The following is a 15,937-nucleotide window of genomic DNA, read 5'->3' on the forward strand; positions in this document are numbered from 1 at the left end:
CAGCTTCACTTGCATTGCTGACAAGAGGGGTGTCCCAGAAGTAGGCTGGTAATGGCACCAGTGTAGGAATGCTGGAGTTACCACCTGACGTGAGCGACCGGCCTCCACCTCCCACCTGTCACCTGGTCCTCACACAGCAACTGCAGAAAGGGAGAGAAAACTGCACTTATCCAATAAATAAATAAAATAAAAACACAAACACCAACGTGTTGCCCAAGACAGGCGCCTAATGAGCAAAATTTCCCAAACCCGTTTTTTAGGTTAGACACATTCCAGAGTCAGCCACCTAGGAGCGTGGTTGCATTTCTGGTATATGTGGCACGGCCTTCTGCCAGCTGTCCCGGGGGAAAGCTGGGTGCCCAGCACCTTGGGATCCTACACCTGAACATGACAGGCGGCTCCAGAGTTTAACCAGCACAGTCTGAGTGCATTGGCTGCAGGTCCAAGAGGATCTCTGCTGAAAGCGAACTTCAGAGCATGTCATAGATGCTCTATTTGTCCCACAGGTGTTCCAAACAACAAATTGCTGAGGTGAGTGTGCCGGGGCTCCAGCCACTTATGAGACTATGACGTGTGTAAATGTTAGAAACAAGAATATTTATATCAATAACAAATACTTTGATTATATTAAGAATATTGAGATTCAGGTAATGCTTAGATTACAGCCAGAGAACATGCTCTTTCTAAAAATAATAAAAGGCAGACCTTAACAAATATGATTTCAAACGCCATATGAAGGATAATTTATTTCAGTAATAATAAAAAATGTTACTGACAGGTGTAAAGACATTTTTTTTTCATTTGATGAATTCTATATTTACAGAATTTTCCCATCCCTGTTGAATCATTATTACTTATCTTTCCAGTGGGAAGCTGCATTGTGTGGAAAAGTGAATAACACCATTTTTTTTTTTTTTTTTTTTTTTTTTTTCCTTTAATGATTAATATAGTGATGATTTTTCTAGTAGGGTGCACTTGAACGTTGGTTGAATAAGTTATTAGCTCTAAAACCACAACGTTTGTTCACAGCTGATTAGAGCAAGAATTTCACCTACTTACCTGTGAATTTAAAAAAAATACTAATTGTACCATAAGCAGAGTGAGTGGTAACCAAACCAGTCAGGAAATGCTCTCAAGTCCATTGAAAAACACATGTTGATTACAACCAGTTATAGATCGGCTGTGCAGCTAATCGTGGCAGAAGTTATGATGCAGCTGCAGGCTGCCAAATGCTATCGGATCAAATAAATGGACGGATAGCAAGAAAGCAAAACAACCAACATACAAAGGAAAGGTCAAAACTGAACATAAGAGGCATATTTTAGAACCATTTTCTTTATTAGAGAGAAAAAAAAAATCAGAAGGGTTTTTTTTTTTCTTTCATCTGCTCTGCAAAGTTCAGAAGAGGTATCAAGAATGTTATCCTGACCCCTCAGCTTGTCTGGAGTTCTGCTGCTGACTTACAAAGGGCCCGGATTTTGCAGACACAGAAACCACCTGGAAGAAAAAATCTCTTTACAGAGCAGGATGCTCTTCATTTCCTATCTTTAGGCCAATTGCAGCTTATAGACTTTCTTCACAGACCTCAAGTGAAAGCATTTAAGCACATGCTGAACTTGTTTCTATTCAAAGAAGGCCTTTTAATTAGCTGCAAACACATTTAAGTCCTCTCCATGATAAAGCTGATTTCCTGCATCAGGATGCAATAGTGATTTTGCCACAGAGCTGTGTGAACAGCAATACTTGCTTTTCATTTGTATTGTTTTTCATTCCAGGAAATCAACTTGGTAGTACAGGTAACTGGACAGTGAATGCTTTTGTCCCCTTTGGTGCTGCTGAGTGGATCTAATTTGAAGAAACCTTGTAAGGACGGTTAACAGAGACACACTGCCTGCAAGAAACACAGCCTGCAATGAACGCTGACAGCCCTGAAGTGGAACAGACAGATGGAGTCATGTTTGTCAGAGTCCCACAAGCCCTTATTAAAAGCAGACAGGTCTGATGACTGCACAGAAAGGGAACAAGTTAGGTGTTAAAAGGAGGCTGTGTGCCCTGTAATATGTGACCACACTGGAGGCCTACAGACAATCATTTCCAAGTGGAAAGACATGTAGCGACGACGAGCCTCCTGTGGCTGACCTCTCTCCGCATGCAAACTCGCACAGAGATTCAAAGGAAAAAAGCAGTGACTTTATTTACTCAGCAAACATGTGAGTAATAGTGAATCTCCCAACCAAAGTCCTAATTCTTCCCACAGCGCTTAGAGTGGACTCTGAGAGTTCGGCAGCACCCAGTGCAGAAATTTTTGCCTGAGACCAGGCAACAAGCAGCAGCTGTCTTGCTAGCTTTTTGCTATCTTGTCACCCAGATCTGGGGTGGTGTGTAGCTGCACGCCGGAGATTCAGAGTTACTTCTCCCCTCACGACACGGGGCATTTGCAGTAAGCAAGCAGATTTGGAAACTGTACATTCCACATGTGTGGACCGGAAGCAGAGCCGAGAGAAGAATTGGGTTAGTCACAATGCCTGGAAGCCTAAAAAAAAAAAAAACAACCAACACACACACACACAAAAACAACACCAGTCCTCTCCGCTTTGAAGATATAATATTCTCTTCAAACACATAAGCAGGAACAAAATGTTCTCCTGTAAGCACATCATCTTAGGCTTGATTAGGTACCTTTATCAGTCATCTTGCTATTAATCTTAAAATTCATAATGTTGCCACATGGACAGCCCTAAATTTAGGAACTATCCCTGTTCCTCTTGGATGCTGATACATGGTAAAACAACAGAAAAGCCTGGGAACGGCAGTGCAGAGCACATTGGTTTACAAGAAGGACTCTGGGGCAGAGGTAGTGATGGGAGCTCAGCTGCTGCTCTGTGTCTGACAGGACCAGCAGCGGGACTGGGATCCCACTGGGGATTATTAGCCCACGGCCCTATATTTGAAGTAAATGAATATAACAGTGGCCACTGGGTCCCCTAGGACAAAGCTAGATGCCCATCCCTCTTCATCAGGGGACAGTAGAAGGCCTGAGGAACCATTATCACTTCTAGCCTGGCAAACAGTCATGGCCTCCCAGTCTCCTGAGGTGTACGGTCCATATCTCACAACTTTTGGGCCCAAGGAATTTGGTATTCAGCCTGCAATAGCAGGAAGAAAAGCTATCACTGGACAAGGGCAGGATCAAGAACGTGCTGTGCCGTCCCTGAAGGGGAAGACAGCAGCAAATTGACCAGCTGTATGGTATCTTTGAAGAGATTAGGAGGTCTTGTGGTGAATAAATGTTAAAAGGATCCCAAATTGACCTAGCCATTATTTACATCCTAAGAAAGAAGCCAAGAAAGCTCTTTACACAGTTTATGTTCAATGTTGATTAAATTTTATTAATCAGTAAGTAGAGCATCAATATCAGTACCATCCTTAGTTTGGTGAGGAGGGGACCGAGTACTTTGAGTCACCTAGAAAAGCACAGCGACATCATGGGGGAACCAGCTTGTGCTCAGTTGTCCTTCATTGCTACCTAAATTCCTCTGGATTAACACTGATCCCCGTGAAATGATAACCCACTCCACCTGCAGGAACTAAGAACGGTTTGAGCTGTGCCAGTTTCCTTGACCCGTATATCGTAATTTGGATAACTCTTCCTTATCAACTAATGGCTGAGGCGGTGGTGGTGGTGAGGAGAGGACACATGTTCCACTGTAGTATAATGGCTGCTCAGCTGCCTGATTACGTGTAACACCTTATTAAATGATATTATGGCATATGGGAAATCAAGTAGATGAGGAGAACATTACAGCAATCTAACTGCTGACGCTCTTACAGTACTCTTAAAGTGCTGGTTGTCATTAAAGCATTCCATATGGTTTCCCAAGCTGAACTAAAAACAGAGCAGACCTAGATTTTGACACATGAACAATCTCACGGCAGATACAGCTCAGGGTCATAGGGCAGTAGAGCAGTGCCTGTGGTGCCCAACCTGTGCCTGTAACGTAAAGAGCACAACAGAGCAGTGTAAGTGAGGAGGAGATGGCGCACAAAGACCAGAAAGACATGGTGGACAGATGTGGACTTGCTGGGACTGCTGAGTCCAGTGTAAGCCGGTCCTGAACTACCGGTCTGTTGGGCCTGTTGATACTCCTCCCGTGCGGAAGCGTGACCGCCTTGCCGTGCTCTCCAGCTGTCAGAAACCTCTGCACAGACCCTGAACCTCTGCCTTTGTACAATAACAGGCTCTGGCAGTCTTGCTACATCTCCTTGTCAGAGCACCGGTCTCCTTGCCTCCACACACACAGCGGTGGCTGCTGTTGTCCTCTCCCTTCATTTCCCACCCACAGATACTCTCAGGCACCCTGTCTCTTGCTGCCACGTTTGCTGGCCCCCTGCAACGCCACCGGTGAAGGAAGGAATGAACTCTGCCTTTTTTTTTTTTTGTAATTACATTTATCTATTTTTTTCCCAGATGTCTCAGGAGATCATTTTCCCTTGTCTGCCCTTGACTACAGCAAATTCAATAAAATTAATAGTGATTTATTAGCGCCCGAATGCTTTTGCTACACTACAGCTTTCGTGAGCAAAATTACCCCCTTCTTCTCAGGAAATCTGTTATGTGTGAATGCCCATTTATATACATTGTGGATGTTATATGTGTTATAGGAGTCACACGTGTTATGGGTGTTATATGTGTTATAGGTGTTATAGGTGTTATATGTGTTATGGGTGTTATATGTGTTATGGGTGTTATATGCGTTATATATGTTATAGGTGTTATATGTGTTATGGGTGTTATATGTGATATGGATGTTATATGTTATAGATGTGTTAAGTGTTATAGGTGTTATAGATGTTATACACGTTCTGTGCATGTTATATACGTTATGTACAATATACGTTATGTGTAACACGCTATACGCCACGCACACGGCGGGGCGGGCTGTGCAGGGCCAGCCTCGCCTCAGCCCTCCCTGAGGGGAGCCGCCGGGCGGGTAACAGCCGCGCGTGACGTCACGGAGCCCCCCGCCCCGCCCGCCGGCCGGGCCGTGTGGAGCCGCGCACCTTTTGCACGAGTCCCGCTCGCCGCGGGGCGGGGCCGGCGGCGCGGGGGGGGGCGTGGCCGAGGCGCCGCCGCCAATGGGCTCTCCCGGCGCGGGGGGGACGTCACGCGGCGCCCCGCCCTCCCACCACTCCCCTTACGAGGCGCGGCGGGCGGGGCGGGGCCGGCCCGTCGCGAGGCGGCGCCGGCCAATGGCGGGCGAGGCGGGCGGCGGGGGCGGGAGTGGGCGTCGCCGTCAGCCAATGGGGAGCGGGCGGGGGGGCGTGGCCGGGCCGGCTCGGGTTCCGTGTGGAAAGAGTGAGGGGGCTCGGGTGCAAAGTTTGCTCGCCCGGCGCCGCGGCAGGGAGCGGCGGCGGGGCCGGGGCCGGGGCCGCGCTCGGGGCCGGGGCCGGGTTGGGCCGCGCCGGGCTCCGCGCTCCGCGTCCTCCCCTCGGGGCCGGGAGCCCCGCGGCGCGGCGGGATGGCGGCGGCGGCGGTGTCGGTGTCGGGGGAGCGGCGGCGGCGGCGGTGGTGGTGGCAGCAGCGTCGCGCGCGGCTGCTGTGCATGCTGGGGCTCACCTTCCTCTTCTTCGTGGTGGAGGTGGCGGTGAGCCGGCTGACGGCGTCGCTGGCCATGCTGTCCGACTCCTTCCACATGCTGTCCGACGTCATGGCGCTGGTGGTGGCGCTGGTGGCCGTGCGCTTCGCCCAGCGCACCCGCGCCACCAAGAAGAACACCTTCGGCTGGGTGCGCGCCGAGGTGATGGGCGCCCTGGTCAACGCCGTCTTCCTCACCGCCCTCTGCTTCACCATCCTGCTGGAGGCCATCGAGCGCTTCACCGAGCCCCACGAGATCCAGCAGCCGCTGGTGGTCATCGCCGTGGGGGTGGCGGGGCTGGTGGTCAACCTGCTGGGGCTCTGCCTCTTCAACCACCACGGCGCCGGCGGCCACGGCCATGCCCACGGCCACGGCCACTCGCACGGCGGCGGCCGGCACCCCCGGCTGGGCGGCGGAGCCAAGCCCGAGCAGCCCCCGGGGGACGGGGAGGCCGCGCTGCACCGGGAGGAGACCAGCACCTTGGTGGAGAACTGCAGCAGCTCCAACGGGGTCGGCCAGGAGAAGCTGGGTAAGCCCCCGGGGGGGAAGGCGGCGTGAGGGTGGCGGTGGGTGTCCCGGTGGGTGTCCCCATGCCCCCTGGCACAAACTCTGTGGGGACCACCCATCTGTCCCCATGGGAAGGGGCAGCGAGCGGTGGCTGCCCTACCCAAAACCTTCTCCTCGGGCACTAAAAGGAGCGCCTCGCATCGTGCCGTTGTCGTGCGGACAGGTGAGAGCGTGAAGGAGCCTCAGGGTGAAGCGGTCTCCCCTGGGAGAGGCTGGGGCTGGCCATGAGGGCACACAGCGGGTGCTTTTCGCCTAGCGACACCAGCTGTCACACGGTGTTGCCCTGACGCCTTCCGTACTGGCCGTGCATCAGCCCCGGTGCAGCTCAGCACCGTGCTCCTGACAGCCAGACCCCTCCGCGGGGTCGCTTCCGAGCTGCCCGAGGGGCTCTCTCCCTCGGGACGCAGCACACTGAAGCACGCTCTCTTGTGTGGTGTTGTACTTCTTGGTGACATGCGTGTTGGAAGGAGAAATTCTTGGAAATTGCCAGCCAGACCTGGGGAAGTGGTGCGATAGGTGCTGAATGCAGAGCTGGTGTCAGGGCACACACATGGTTTCTTGGAGTTAGTTTCCTTCAGCTGTCCATAGCGGGCAGCTTCCCCCTCCCTTGCGTGCAGAGCAAAAAATTAAAGCTTCCCTTCCCAATGCTGACTAAACTGCCTTTTTTGTGGGAGGGAGTTCCTTGGGTTGTTGTTTTTAACAGCTGTAGAAGCCTGGGTTCTTTATGTGGAAGTCACTTGGTCTAAGCCAAGTCCTGTGTGCGTTTGCCACTTCTCAGCCTCAGTCGTGTGGCATCCCAGTGACAGGGAGGAAAGGGTTTCAGTCCTCAGACCCGCGTCCCTCCTTTATTTCCAGGGCAGCGTCAGGACACCGCCGGTTTAGCTTACACTGAGCTTTCTTCCTTGGAGTGAACTTTGCTACAGTTTCAGTATTTCTGATGTTCCAGTCCACATGTGAGAAACTTGCAGTTTCTCTGTTTATTTCTCTTTTCCTTCTTTTTATTCTCTAGCGTTCTGCTGGTTTAGAAAAGATAGGTTTTACAAGAGGATAGGAAAGTTCCCCTGAATGCATTACACTATTTTCTTGACCACATAATAAGCTCTTAATGTTGTGTTAGTCCCAACAAAGGTATCTTAATAATTAGTTCCAAACAATGTAAATCTCATTTAGCCGTTGATCTAATTGATATCTTGGCTTTGTTGAAACATAAATTGTGCTTTTAGCTACCTTCTTGCCTGGTTGTAGGCTAAGAGATTGACTTGTAGCGCAGATTAAAATGCGTCCTGTTTTTGGGGTAGCGTGTCCGGAACGTCCCGTGGATGTCCTGGCAACAAAAGGTAATTGGTTGTGGGTGCTTAGGAAGTAATGGGGCGTAATTTTGGTCACAGAGAAACTTTAAAGTGAGTTTATGTTTCCTGCTCTGCCATGTCATGGTTATGCAATGGCTGGGGTTATTCACCGCTGCCCCGGGGACAAGTTAGCGGTGAGGGGTGCTGTGCCTGCCTCTGCTGGAGCCGGGGCAGGGTGGACCCTCCTCTCCCGGGGCTGACCTGGAAACCTAGCGATAGCCTTAGGGGCCGGGCTTGTGCGGGTACAGGTAGATTAAAATGAATCAAAATCCAAATTGGCACATTTAGCCATTTCCCCTTAAAAAGACTGGCGCTTTCTGGAGCCACGCTTCCCGTTTTCTGCCCCTTGTGGATGAGGCTGCCGACTCTCCAGATCTCCTTGGGTCGCAGCGCTTCCAGGAGAGGGCCTCTCCTTGCTCACATTGTGGACACCGAGGTCTGAACTCTGTAACCTGAGTTGTTTTCCTCTAATTTATTAATTTCTCTGGAAAATTTCTGGCCTCGGGAACATTTCCATACTTAATAACTTTTCTAAGTTGTGTGCAAAATGTAGCTGGAGCCTGAGACGACGTGTGGAGCCCAACAAAACGAGCCTGGGGCTCGGGACTGCCCTGCTCAGTCCCTGTAGGAGCCTACCTCCTCTCTGGGGAGGAGAGAACCTGCAGACACTTTTATGATGGCAGAATTACAGTCATGAGAGCAGAGTGGCAGAAGCCAGAGGTCATACTAACATGTTAATGTTTACAAAGCTCTGAACTGAATGACCGTGGAAGCAGTAAGCGCTCCTCGTTGTACTTGGTCAGGCCCGTGGCCAATGCTCGTTACATTTCTTTGACACTGAGAGTTTGCTGTCCAAAGATCTCCTGAAGAAGCACGAGAGGTCCAACTTGTACACTGATTTCAGTTGTGAAGTTTGCAAAATGTAATTTTTTTTTCCCCAAAATTTCATGCTACCTCTTCGTAATGGGACCTTTGCTCTTATAGAGCTAGTGAGGTGTGGTGCAGTGGTAATATCACAGCTGATTTTGACAAAGGAGGGCACTAAAATGTTCATTTGCTAATTACGTGGTTTGTGATGCGTGGCTTTGGGCATCAGCAGCTATATGCCACTCAACAGCTATACGTTGCTTGAAAAAAAGTACTGAAAATGTGTTTTCAGGTACACCAGAATACAAATAACGCTAGTTCGTAGCCTCTGAGAATGTAAGTGGTAGCGTATAGTATCCTGGAGTTAATGCTGCTGATAAATTCTGCCTTTTAGACCTAAAAGCTCAGCTCGTTGTATCTCACAGTTCGGCTGGCTGCATGCACCATCTCAGGGAAGCTCCCTCTTCCTTGGCTTCAGAAGTCTTTTGGAAATGAACCACTCAACCTGAAAAGAAAATAAGTGACTATGAAGCAGTATCCATACTGCTTTTGAGCTTCTGGCCTCATAAAATGTGATATCAAATAGAAATGCATTCCTATGGTTCAAGAGAGATTTTAGTAATGTAATTCTCAGCCAGTATTCTCCTGGCTTTTCAGAAGAGGAAGCAAATATCAGTTAGTTAGCTACTGAACCAGCTTGTATGTATGTGCTCTGCAAGTCTGCGTGTGGTTTAAGAAACAAACGGTGATGGTTAAACAACTGGAAAATGTGAAAACAGCCTTTGGTAAAACAAATTAAAACGCATTCAGCTTCATACTTGGCCACTCAACATCTTTAAATGCCGTGTACAAGCGATTACCTTTGAGACCGTAGATTGCTTATTGGAACAACTGAACGTTTCTCAGCCAGGGGAAACGTTGCTGAATGTTTTGGGTTGAGATGCTTGTTTTTTGGGGCAAGCTTCTCATTGGTTCCTGTTTTATACAGAACTGTGGTAACGTGTGGTGTGGGACCATGTGCCTAATCGTTGCGCTGCTTTCTTGTCAGGTGATGTGAAAGACGACGCGGCTGACCTACAAGTGAATGGGAATGCTGGCCATTATCCTCTGGACGTAGAGGAGGTTGAAGAAGACTCCAGCGCGCAGCTTAACATGCGTGGAGTATTTCTGCATGTTTTTGGAGATGCCTTAGGTTCGGTAATTGTGGTAGTGAATGCCTTGCTCTTCTACAGCTTGTGGAATCCGTGCCCCAAAGATGGGCCCTGCTTTAATCCCTGCGTCAATAACCACTGCATGGAGAACGCTACCCTAGCCCCAACACTTGGCAGAGCCAACAAGTCTGAGCAGGAGAGCGTTACGGTGGCTGGGCCCTGCTGGTTGCTGTACTTAGATCCCGTCCTTTGTTTGATTATGGTTTGCATACTCCTTTACACAACCTACCCGTTACTGAGGGAGTCGGCCCTTATACTTCTGCAGACTGTTCCCAAACAAATAGATGTGCATTCTTTGAACTCAAAGCTACGCACCCTCGAAGGAGTCGAAGCAGTCCACGAATTACACATCTGGCAGCTGGCGGGGAGCCGGATCATCGGCACTGCTCACATCAAGTGTCCCGACCCTTCCACCTACATGATGGTGGCAAAGCGCATCAAGGAGATCTTTCACGATGAAGGGATCCACGCGACAACCATTCAGCCCGAGTTTGCCAGCGTTGGCTCCGAATCAGGGAGAGGGAAATGCGAGTTTCCTTGCAGAACTCAGTGTGCTTTGAAGCAGTGCTGCGGAGCAGTGGAAGACAGTACGGGAAAGAAGACGGAAAAATCTTCCTCGCTTAGTATTTCTTGCTCAGAGGTTGTCATTGAATTCCCGCATAACAAAACCAGAAGGACTAAATCGGAGAGCGTTCCTTCAGTGAAGCTAGAGGCAAACACCGATCAAAACGAGCAGTTTGAGTCGTCATTGTAACTCCCGGGGTGCTGCTGCCTGAGTGGTGGTGACTTTGACAACAGCTGCGTTGCAGGAGGAAGAGGCAGATGTTGGAGATGCAATTTTGCCAAGTAGTGTAATTGCTGAAGTCCTTGTTCTCGTCATACTGCTAAACCTAGAATGCTTGTTTCAAAGAACATAATGTCACTGTCATGATACAATATTTGTGCTGGCTTTGTACTGAGACAGACAGAAAGTGCACCGATGCTGTAACAACGTCAGAAAACCAGTTCCAGCATTTCAGCCGAGACACTTTTTGTTGTTCTTCAAACTACTTTTTTCTTTCCAGCGAAAAGGTATCTGAGGGATAAGCATATAGGAACTCGATTGTATTGCAAATTTCTTGGACCTGCTCTTTCCTTTAATATTTGATTTGTAGATATTTTAATATATTGTTTATTTAGAAGCCCTAAGGAAACCAAAGTTGATAGAACGTTTTTAAAGATATAACTACTTAAAACTGGAAACCACTTTGTCAGTTTCACATATTTTTCTTAAACCTATATAATAAAAAAATGTGAAGGTTTTTCTAACGAATTTATCGTATAGCATATTTTAAAGGAAGCATCATATGATCATTAGAAGCTGTCCCCGGCTTTTCTGGTAAGGTAGCGAGGTAAAGAAAATAACTGCCTGTGACAGTATCAGATGTGAAAGGGTTTTTATCGAAATGGAAGTTCAAGCTACTGTATACTGCTCTGTGATCAAGACGTGAGACTGGCAGATAAAGTAACGCATACTTCAATATTTTATGTATTTTCTGGTGTTTTTCATTATTTCCATGTTGTGTCTCATCATAGAAGTCCTCGAGCTTAAAGAATATTTGACTCAGTGCTAGGAATGAAGAGCTGGGGCTTCAACTTTAACTGATGCTCCGCTGGTAATAAAGAATTCCTTGGTTATGTCAATAAGAGCTCTGTGGGGGGAAAGTTTGTCAAGCACTGACAGTGTAATTCATGTTTTTCAAAAGCAATGATGGTCGCCTCCGTGCGAAGTGACTCGGCGATGCGTTTTGCTGGTCGTTGAGTGTCTGTGAGCACCTGCAGTGACTGCAGTCCCCGTCTCCGCCGCACCCTCGGGAGCGTCCCACTGACTTCTGCTGAAGTGTCTGGGGGAGTGGGATTTCACTCACTGTGTTTCACCTTCTGAGACATGTATCATGAATTTTCACTTGCAGGTATCTGATTCTATGGTTTAAGATGTTAAATCAGTTAACTGACAACTGGCTCTAACGAAGCTGTTACAGTGTGCTGCCAACTTACACCTTAACAGAAGAGAAGCTGGCCCGTGGACTGGGAGTTTGGCAGAGACTGAATGAGAGCTGAAGAGGAAAGGAATCTGGGCTAAAACCCTGACCCTTCTGATCCACCTGGAAGCTGTGTGTGGGAAATAATGGCTTGTGATGAATTGACTGCTCCCGTGCTCCAAACTGGAAAGCAGCTCACTTCTTCCACTGTTTGCTGTATGACTCTGGACATGTCAGATAAACACTCTGCCTCAGTTTCCCCGTCCTACAATGGGGATAATACCTACCTCACAGGGGTGTTGTGAGGCTTAACTCTTGCGTGAGGAACACTGAGATCTGTTACTGGAGGGCGCTGGAAGGAGTACGAGATACTAAATTACTTTGTGTTTACTCCTGCAAATGTATTGCAATACCTTGGCACAACAGAGGGAACTGAGGATAGTCTTGGCCTTACAAAATTCTTTGATGCTGTGGTTTTCAGGTTTTCAACAGTATTTAAATGTAGATTTTTTTAAAAGAATGTTTTGCTAGTGAAGGGAATGTAGCTTTGCCTCCAGATACAGAACACCTTGCTAGTTTGCATTTCTACTGCGCGTCTTGTATGATAACTGCTCACACGTAGTTCAGAAGAGCCTGCTGCTCATCGCACCCGGGTTGTGCCAGTAGTCTTACCGAACTTCTCAGCAGAGCACTGCAGTCAACTCTCGATTATCCATGGGTGGGTTACCGGTGTTGTGTGGTACCCGCGCGGGCTGCCCGGCCTCGCTCCCTGCACCTTGGCCAAGCACCGGGCGCCAAGGCGGAGGAGTAGCAGGGCTGAGCCCTGTGGTGCTTGGCCCCAGAGGGCTCTTGGGGGCTTGGTTAGCTCGGGGCTGGTGCCTTTGGGGTGCCCCCCACCTCTTTCTGGGGAAGTGCATCCGCGGGGTGCGCAACTGCGTCCCCTCGGCCCAGCGCTGTGCCCCGCTGGTGTCAGCATCGTGGGGCCGCTTCCGTGGTCACGCTGGTTGTACAGTCTCCTGAACTGACTTAAATGTGCTAATACGCTATTTATACCTGGGTTTGTTTTGTCTGGGTTACCTTAACGCTTTCTCCTGTTACCTGTATATGATCTAGAGTTGACTGTTAACTGAGATCCTGTATGAGACTACGTTTGCAAAATATGCTACCACTGCTAGTATCCTACAAAGTATTATCCAAGTAAATTTTGAAACGAACAAAGTACTATTTTTTTTTTTTTGAAATGTGTCCTTGCTTTTTATGGTAAACTTTCACTAATTATTTTGCTTGCTAGTTTAAAGTTGGTCTCAGTCATTAGTATGAATTTTTGAGGTCCTGCTGTATATCACTAACGCGCCATATAAATACTACTGCTCTTTAGTTTATTTAAAAAAAAAAAAAAATCACCAAAAATCCCCATTGTAGCACTGACAAGCCTGAGTTACTTCTCTCCTGTTGCTTTTACAGAAAGAGAGCAACCCTTAAGTCGTGGCGGTTGCCACCATTGGCTGACAGTCTCTGTAAATGCATCTGCGTAGCTGGAATTGTGCTCACTAATTCCACTGTAACTATTTAATCTTTTTTTGTGCCAGAAGTCATATTTTTCTATTACTGTGTCCATTGCAGGCAATGGCTAGCTGAAAAGACAAGAAGCTCTCCCCCGCGTTATTTTTATTATCGGGACAGGATACGAATGTGATGATGGTGATGAGGGGGCAGGAGGGGGAGCCGTGCGGCCTCTTTGTCCTGCGGCGTGCTGCGAGCAGGACCAGCACCAGCTGGTGTTAACGGGGCCCTCCAGTCTCTCCAGCCCTCAGTGGTCAATTCACCGAAGGCATATAGTCAGGTCAGGTGGCTGTGCAGCAGCAGGAACGCAATTTTGGGGTTCGTCCTGGCTGTATTTGACCCAGCCTCAGCCTCCTACCTTGCAGTGCAGCTTGATTTTTTTTCACCTGACCTGTCTGTGGTTACACAGACCGGCTTCATCCCGAAGATCGTGGTTCCAGCATACCAGGAGCATTCAAAACCACTGCGCAATCTGTCTTTTTTTTTTCTTTTTTTTTTTTTTTCCACAAAGCATGAAACTAGCGAATCTCATGTGAGTGAACACTGCAGCGGTGGGGAGCTGATTGTATTGTGTATCACATTCCTGAATTTTTAAAATAAAAAGAAACGGAACGCTGATTTTAAGGCAAAATCGGTTTGTATTTCGGTGTCTGGATTGTTTGTGCTTCTGATTAAATGTCTCAGAGATGTGCCAAACGTGGCTGGGTGAAAGATTTTGTGTTTAGTTCATATCTCATCCGGAAACCTGCTGCTGGGGGGGCAGAACTAATTGGGGCGCTCACTGCGCTCGTCGCAGTTCACTGAAACTCGCTCTTTTCAGCAGAGTAACTCGTGTCTGCGGAGCTCCTTATCGCTTTGGGCTCGATGGCTTTCAGTGTCCACTCTAGGCTTTTGGTAATATCTCTTATTGCTGCCTCACGGTATTCAGCACGGATGCACACGTAGTTATGTAAAAGGCAAGACTAGCTCCAACTTGCGGCTCCCCAAAAGTCATGGCAAGGGCTCAGTCCTGCGAATTTCTGCTTTCATGAATCGTTTCATCGGGCTGACGAGTAGTTACTTGCATGCGAGGAATTACTCGCAGGACTGAGTCCAAAGCTGCTGCCGGTGCAGCCTGTCTCTTGGAGAACGGCTGGAAGTTACTGGATTATATGGGTGTTTTACAATCAGGAGCATTTTGGTGTTTCTAAAGGTACCGAACTCACTTCATTTTAACTTCCAGGGTTATAGCAGGGATTACTCCTTTCGCCCACTCTCCCAAAAGAGAAGCCCACCGAGCATCCCACGGCCGGTTAACAAGTTGAGCCAAAATGATGCTGCTCTGTGCTCCTGCCGTCCGGCCGTCTGGGTTTATGAAACGCCGAGTGCTCGGGTTTGGGGAGGAGGGATAAAGATTCCTGCCATTCTCCTTCCCCTGCCCCCCTTGGGCTGCACCTTCTAATCTCTTCAGCTATGGAGAGCCAGGGGCCGAGGGGGCGAGGCGTGCAGCTGGATGGCCCGGGATCCGCGTGGGGAGCACTGCCAACTATTTTTAAAAGCAGATAAATAGGCTCGGACTATTTTAGCTCCATAGCAAGGCATCGGCTACTCCCTTTTCAGATATGTGTTTTAGTTGTATGGCTCTGTATTAATTTTGGCTTTTTCCTTGCCGGATAGGAAGAGGCAGATGCTCCGTCTGCCTGAGCTAAAGGCAGGCTTGACAATTCTCCAAATCAAATGTAGCTCTGCTGATAACGGGAGGTCTGATTCCCTCTGACCTTTGCTCTGTGCTGCTACCTGCCTCCGAGGTGCAGCACCGTGTTTTAGCAGGCTCACGTTCAGATTTTTTCGCATTTGCCACGTTATCTCTGTGGTTTAAGAGCAAAACCACACTACTGAAAAATACATTTCATGTCTCCCCAAAGCACGTGGGATTAATTTTGCTTTTTTTTTTTTTTTTTTCATGTCCTGGATCTTGTTTCAGAACAATGCTGAAATATAATTGGCGTAGCCAGATTTCATTGCTGAAATTGCATTTTGGCTTCCTTTTAAATAAATGCTAATGTTATAACTTTTTTTTTTTTTTTTTTTTTTTTTTTTTTTTTTTTTCCATGAAGTACTGAAAGTCCTGAGCAAATACATGGAGCTCTTGAATGTCAAGTACTGTTAGCTGGGATTTCCTCCTTAGCTCAGTCCTTAGGAAGAAATTGAGAAGTCGCAGTGCGCTTTCACGCTCACCCGGAATCTCAGAAGCAAGTATGAGGAGGAGAGGAGTTAAAACACGGGCTGTCAGGTGGTGCCCTCCGACCGTCTGGACTCCAGCTGCGATTACACAAATAGTTGCTGAGTTCTGATACGCAAAGAGTTAACTGCAATCATGCAAAATGCACTTTTTTTCCTAAGAAGAATAGCCTTGGAAAGGAACGAAAAAATCTCCCCGTCCTGTTAGTTGGCAGTTGTTAATTACCTAGCGCACAGGTCAATAAAGTGGCTTTGCTAACAGACGCCTGTCCTGCTTTAGTTGGTTTCAAAATCTTTGGAGCGGAGCTGCCTGAGGACAGAAGATGCTTTGGTGTTTTTCGGCTCCGTTTGTTTCAGTTTGGAAACGCTGCGGCCTGTCACCTCTGTTGGGAGAAAAGCACCGACTGCAGAAACACGCAGCTGCCAGGAATATCACTGAGGGGGCAGGACTTGTATCTGCCGCGAGCTGCTCGAGAGCTTGGGAAGGGAAACCTCAGGCCTAC

General features: G+C 48.3%; 1 protein-coding gene across 1 annotated transcript; it reads left to right on the forward strand.

Moving 5' to 3' along the window:
* The first annotated feature begins 5,403 nt into the window (after window positions 1–5,403).
* Window positions 5,404–13,910, forward strand: SLC30A1 (solute carrier family 30 member 1). Its single transcript, XM_084513558.1, has 2 exons — window positions 5,404–6,165; window positions 9,468–13,910. The coding sequence occupies exons 1-2, from the start codon at window positions 5,520–5,522 to the stop codon at window positions 10,382–10,384; spliced, it is 1,563 nt and encodes a 520-aa protein (XP_084369684.1). The 5' UTR covers window positions 5,404–5,519; the 3' UTR covers window positions 10,385–13,910.
* The last annotated feature ends 2,027 nt before the right edge of the window (window positions 13,911–15,937 follow it).

The sequence above is a fragment of the Aythya ferina genome (genome assembly GCF_964211825.1).
Source record: "Aythya ferina genome assembly, chromosome: 3".
NCBI classification, from domain to species: domain Eukaryota; kingdom Metazoa; phylum Chordata; class Aves; order Anseriformes; family Anatidae; genus Aythya; species Aythya ferina.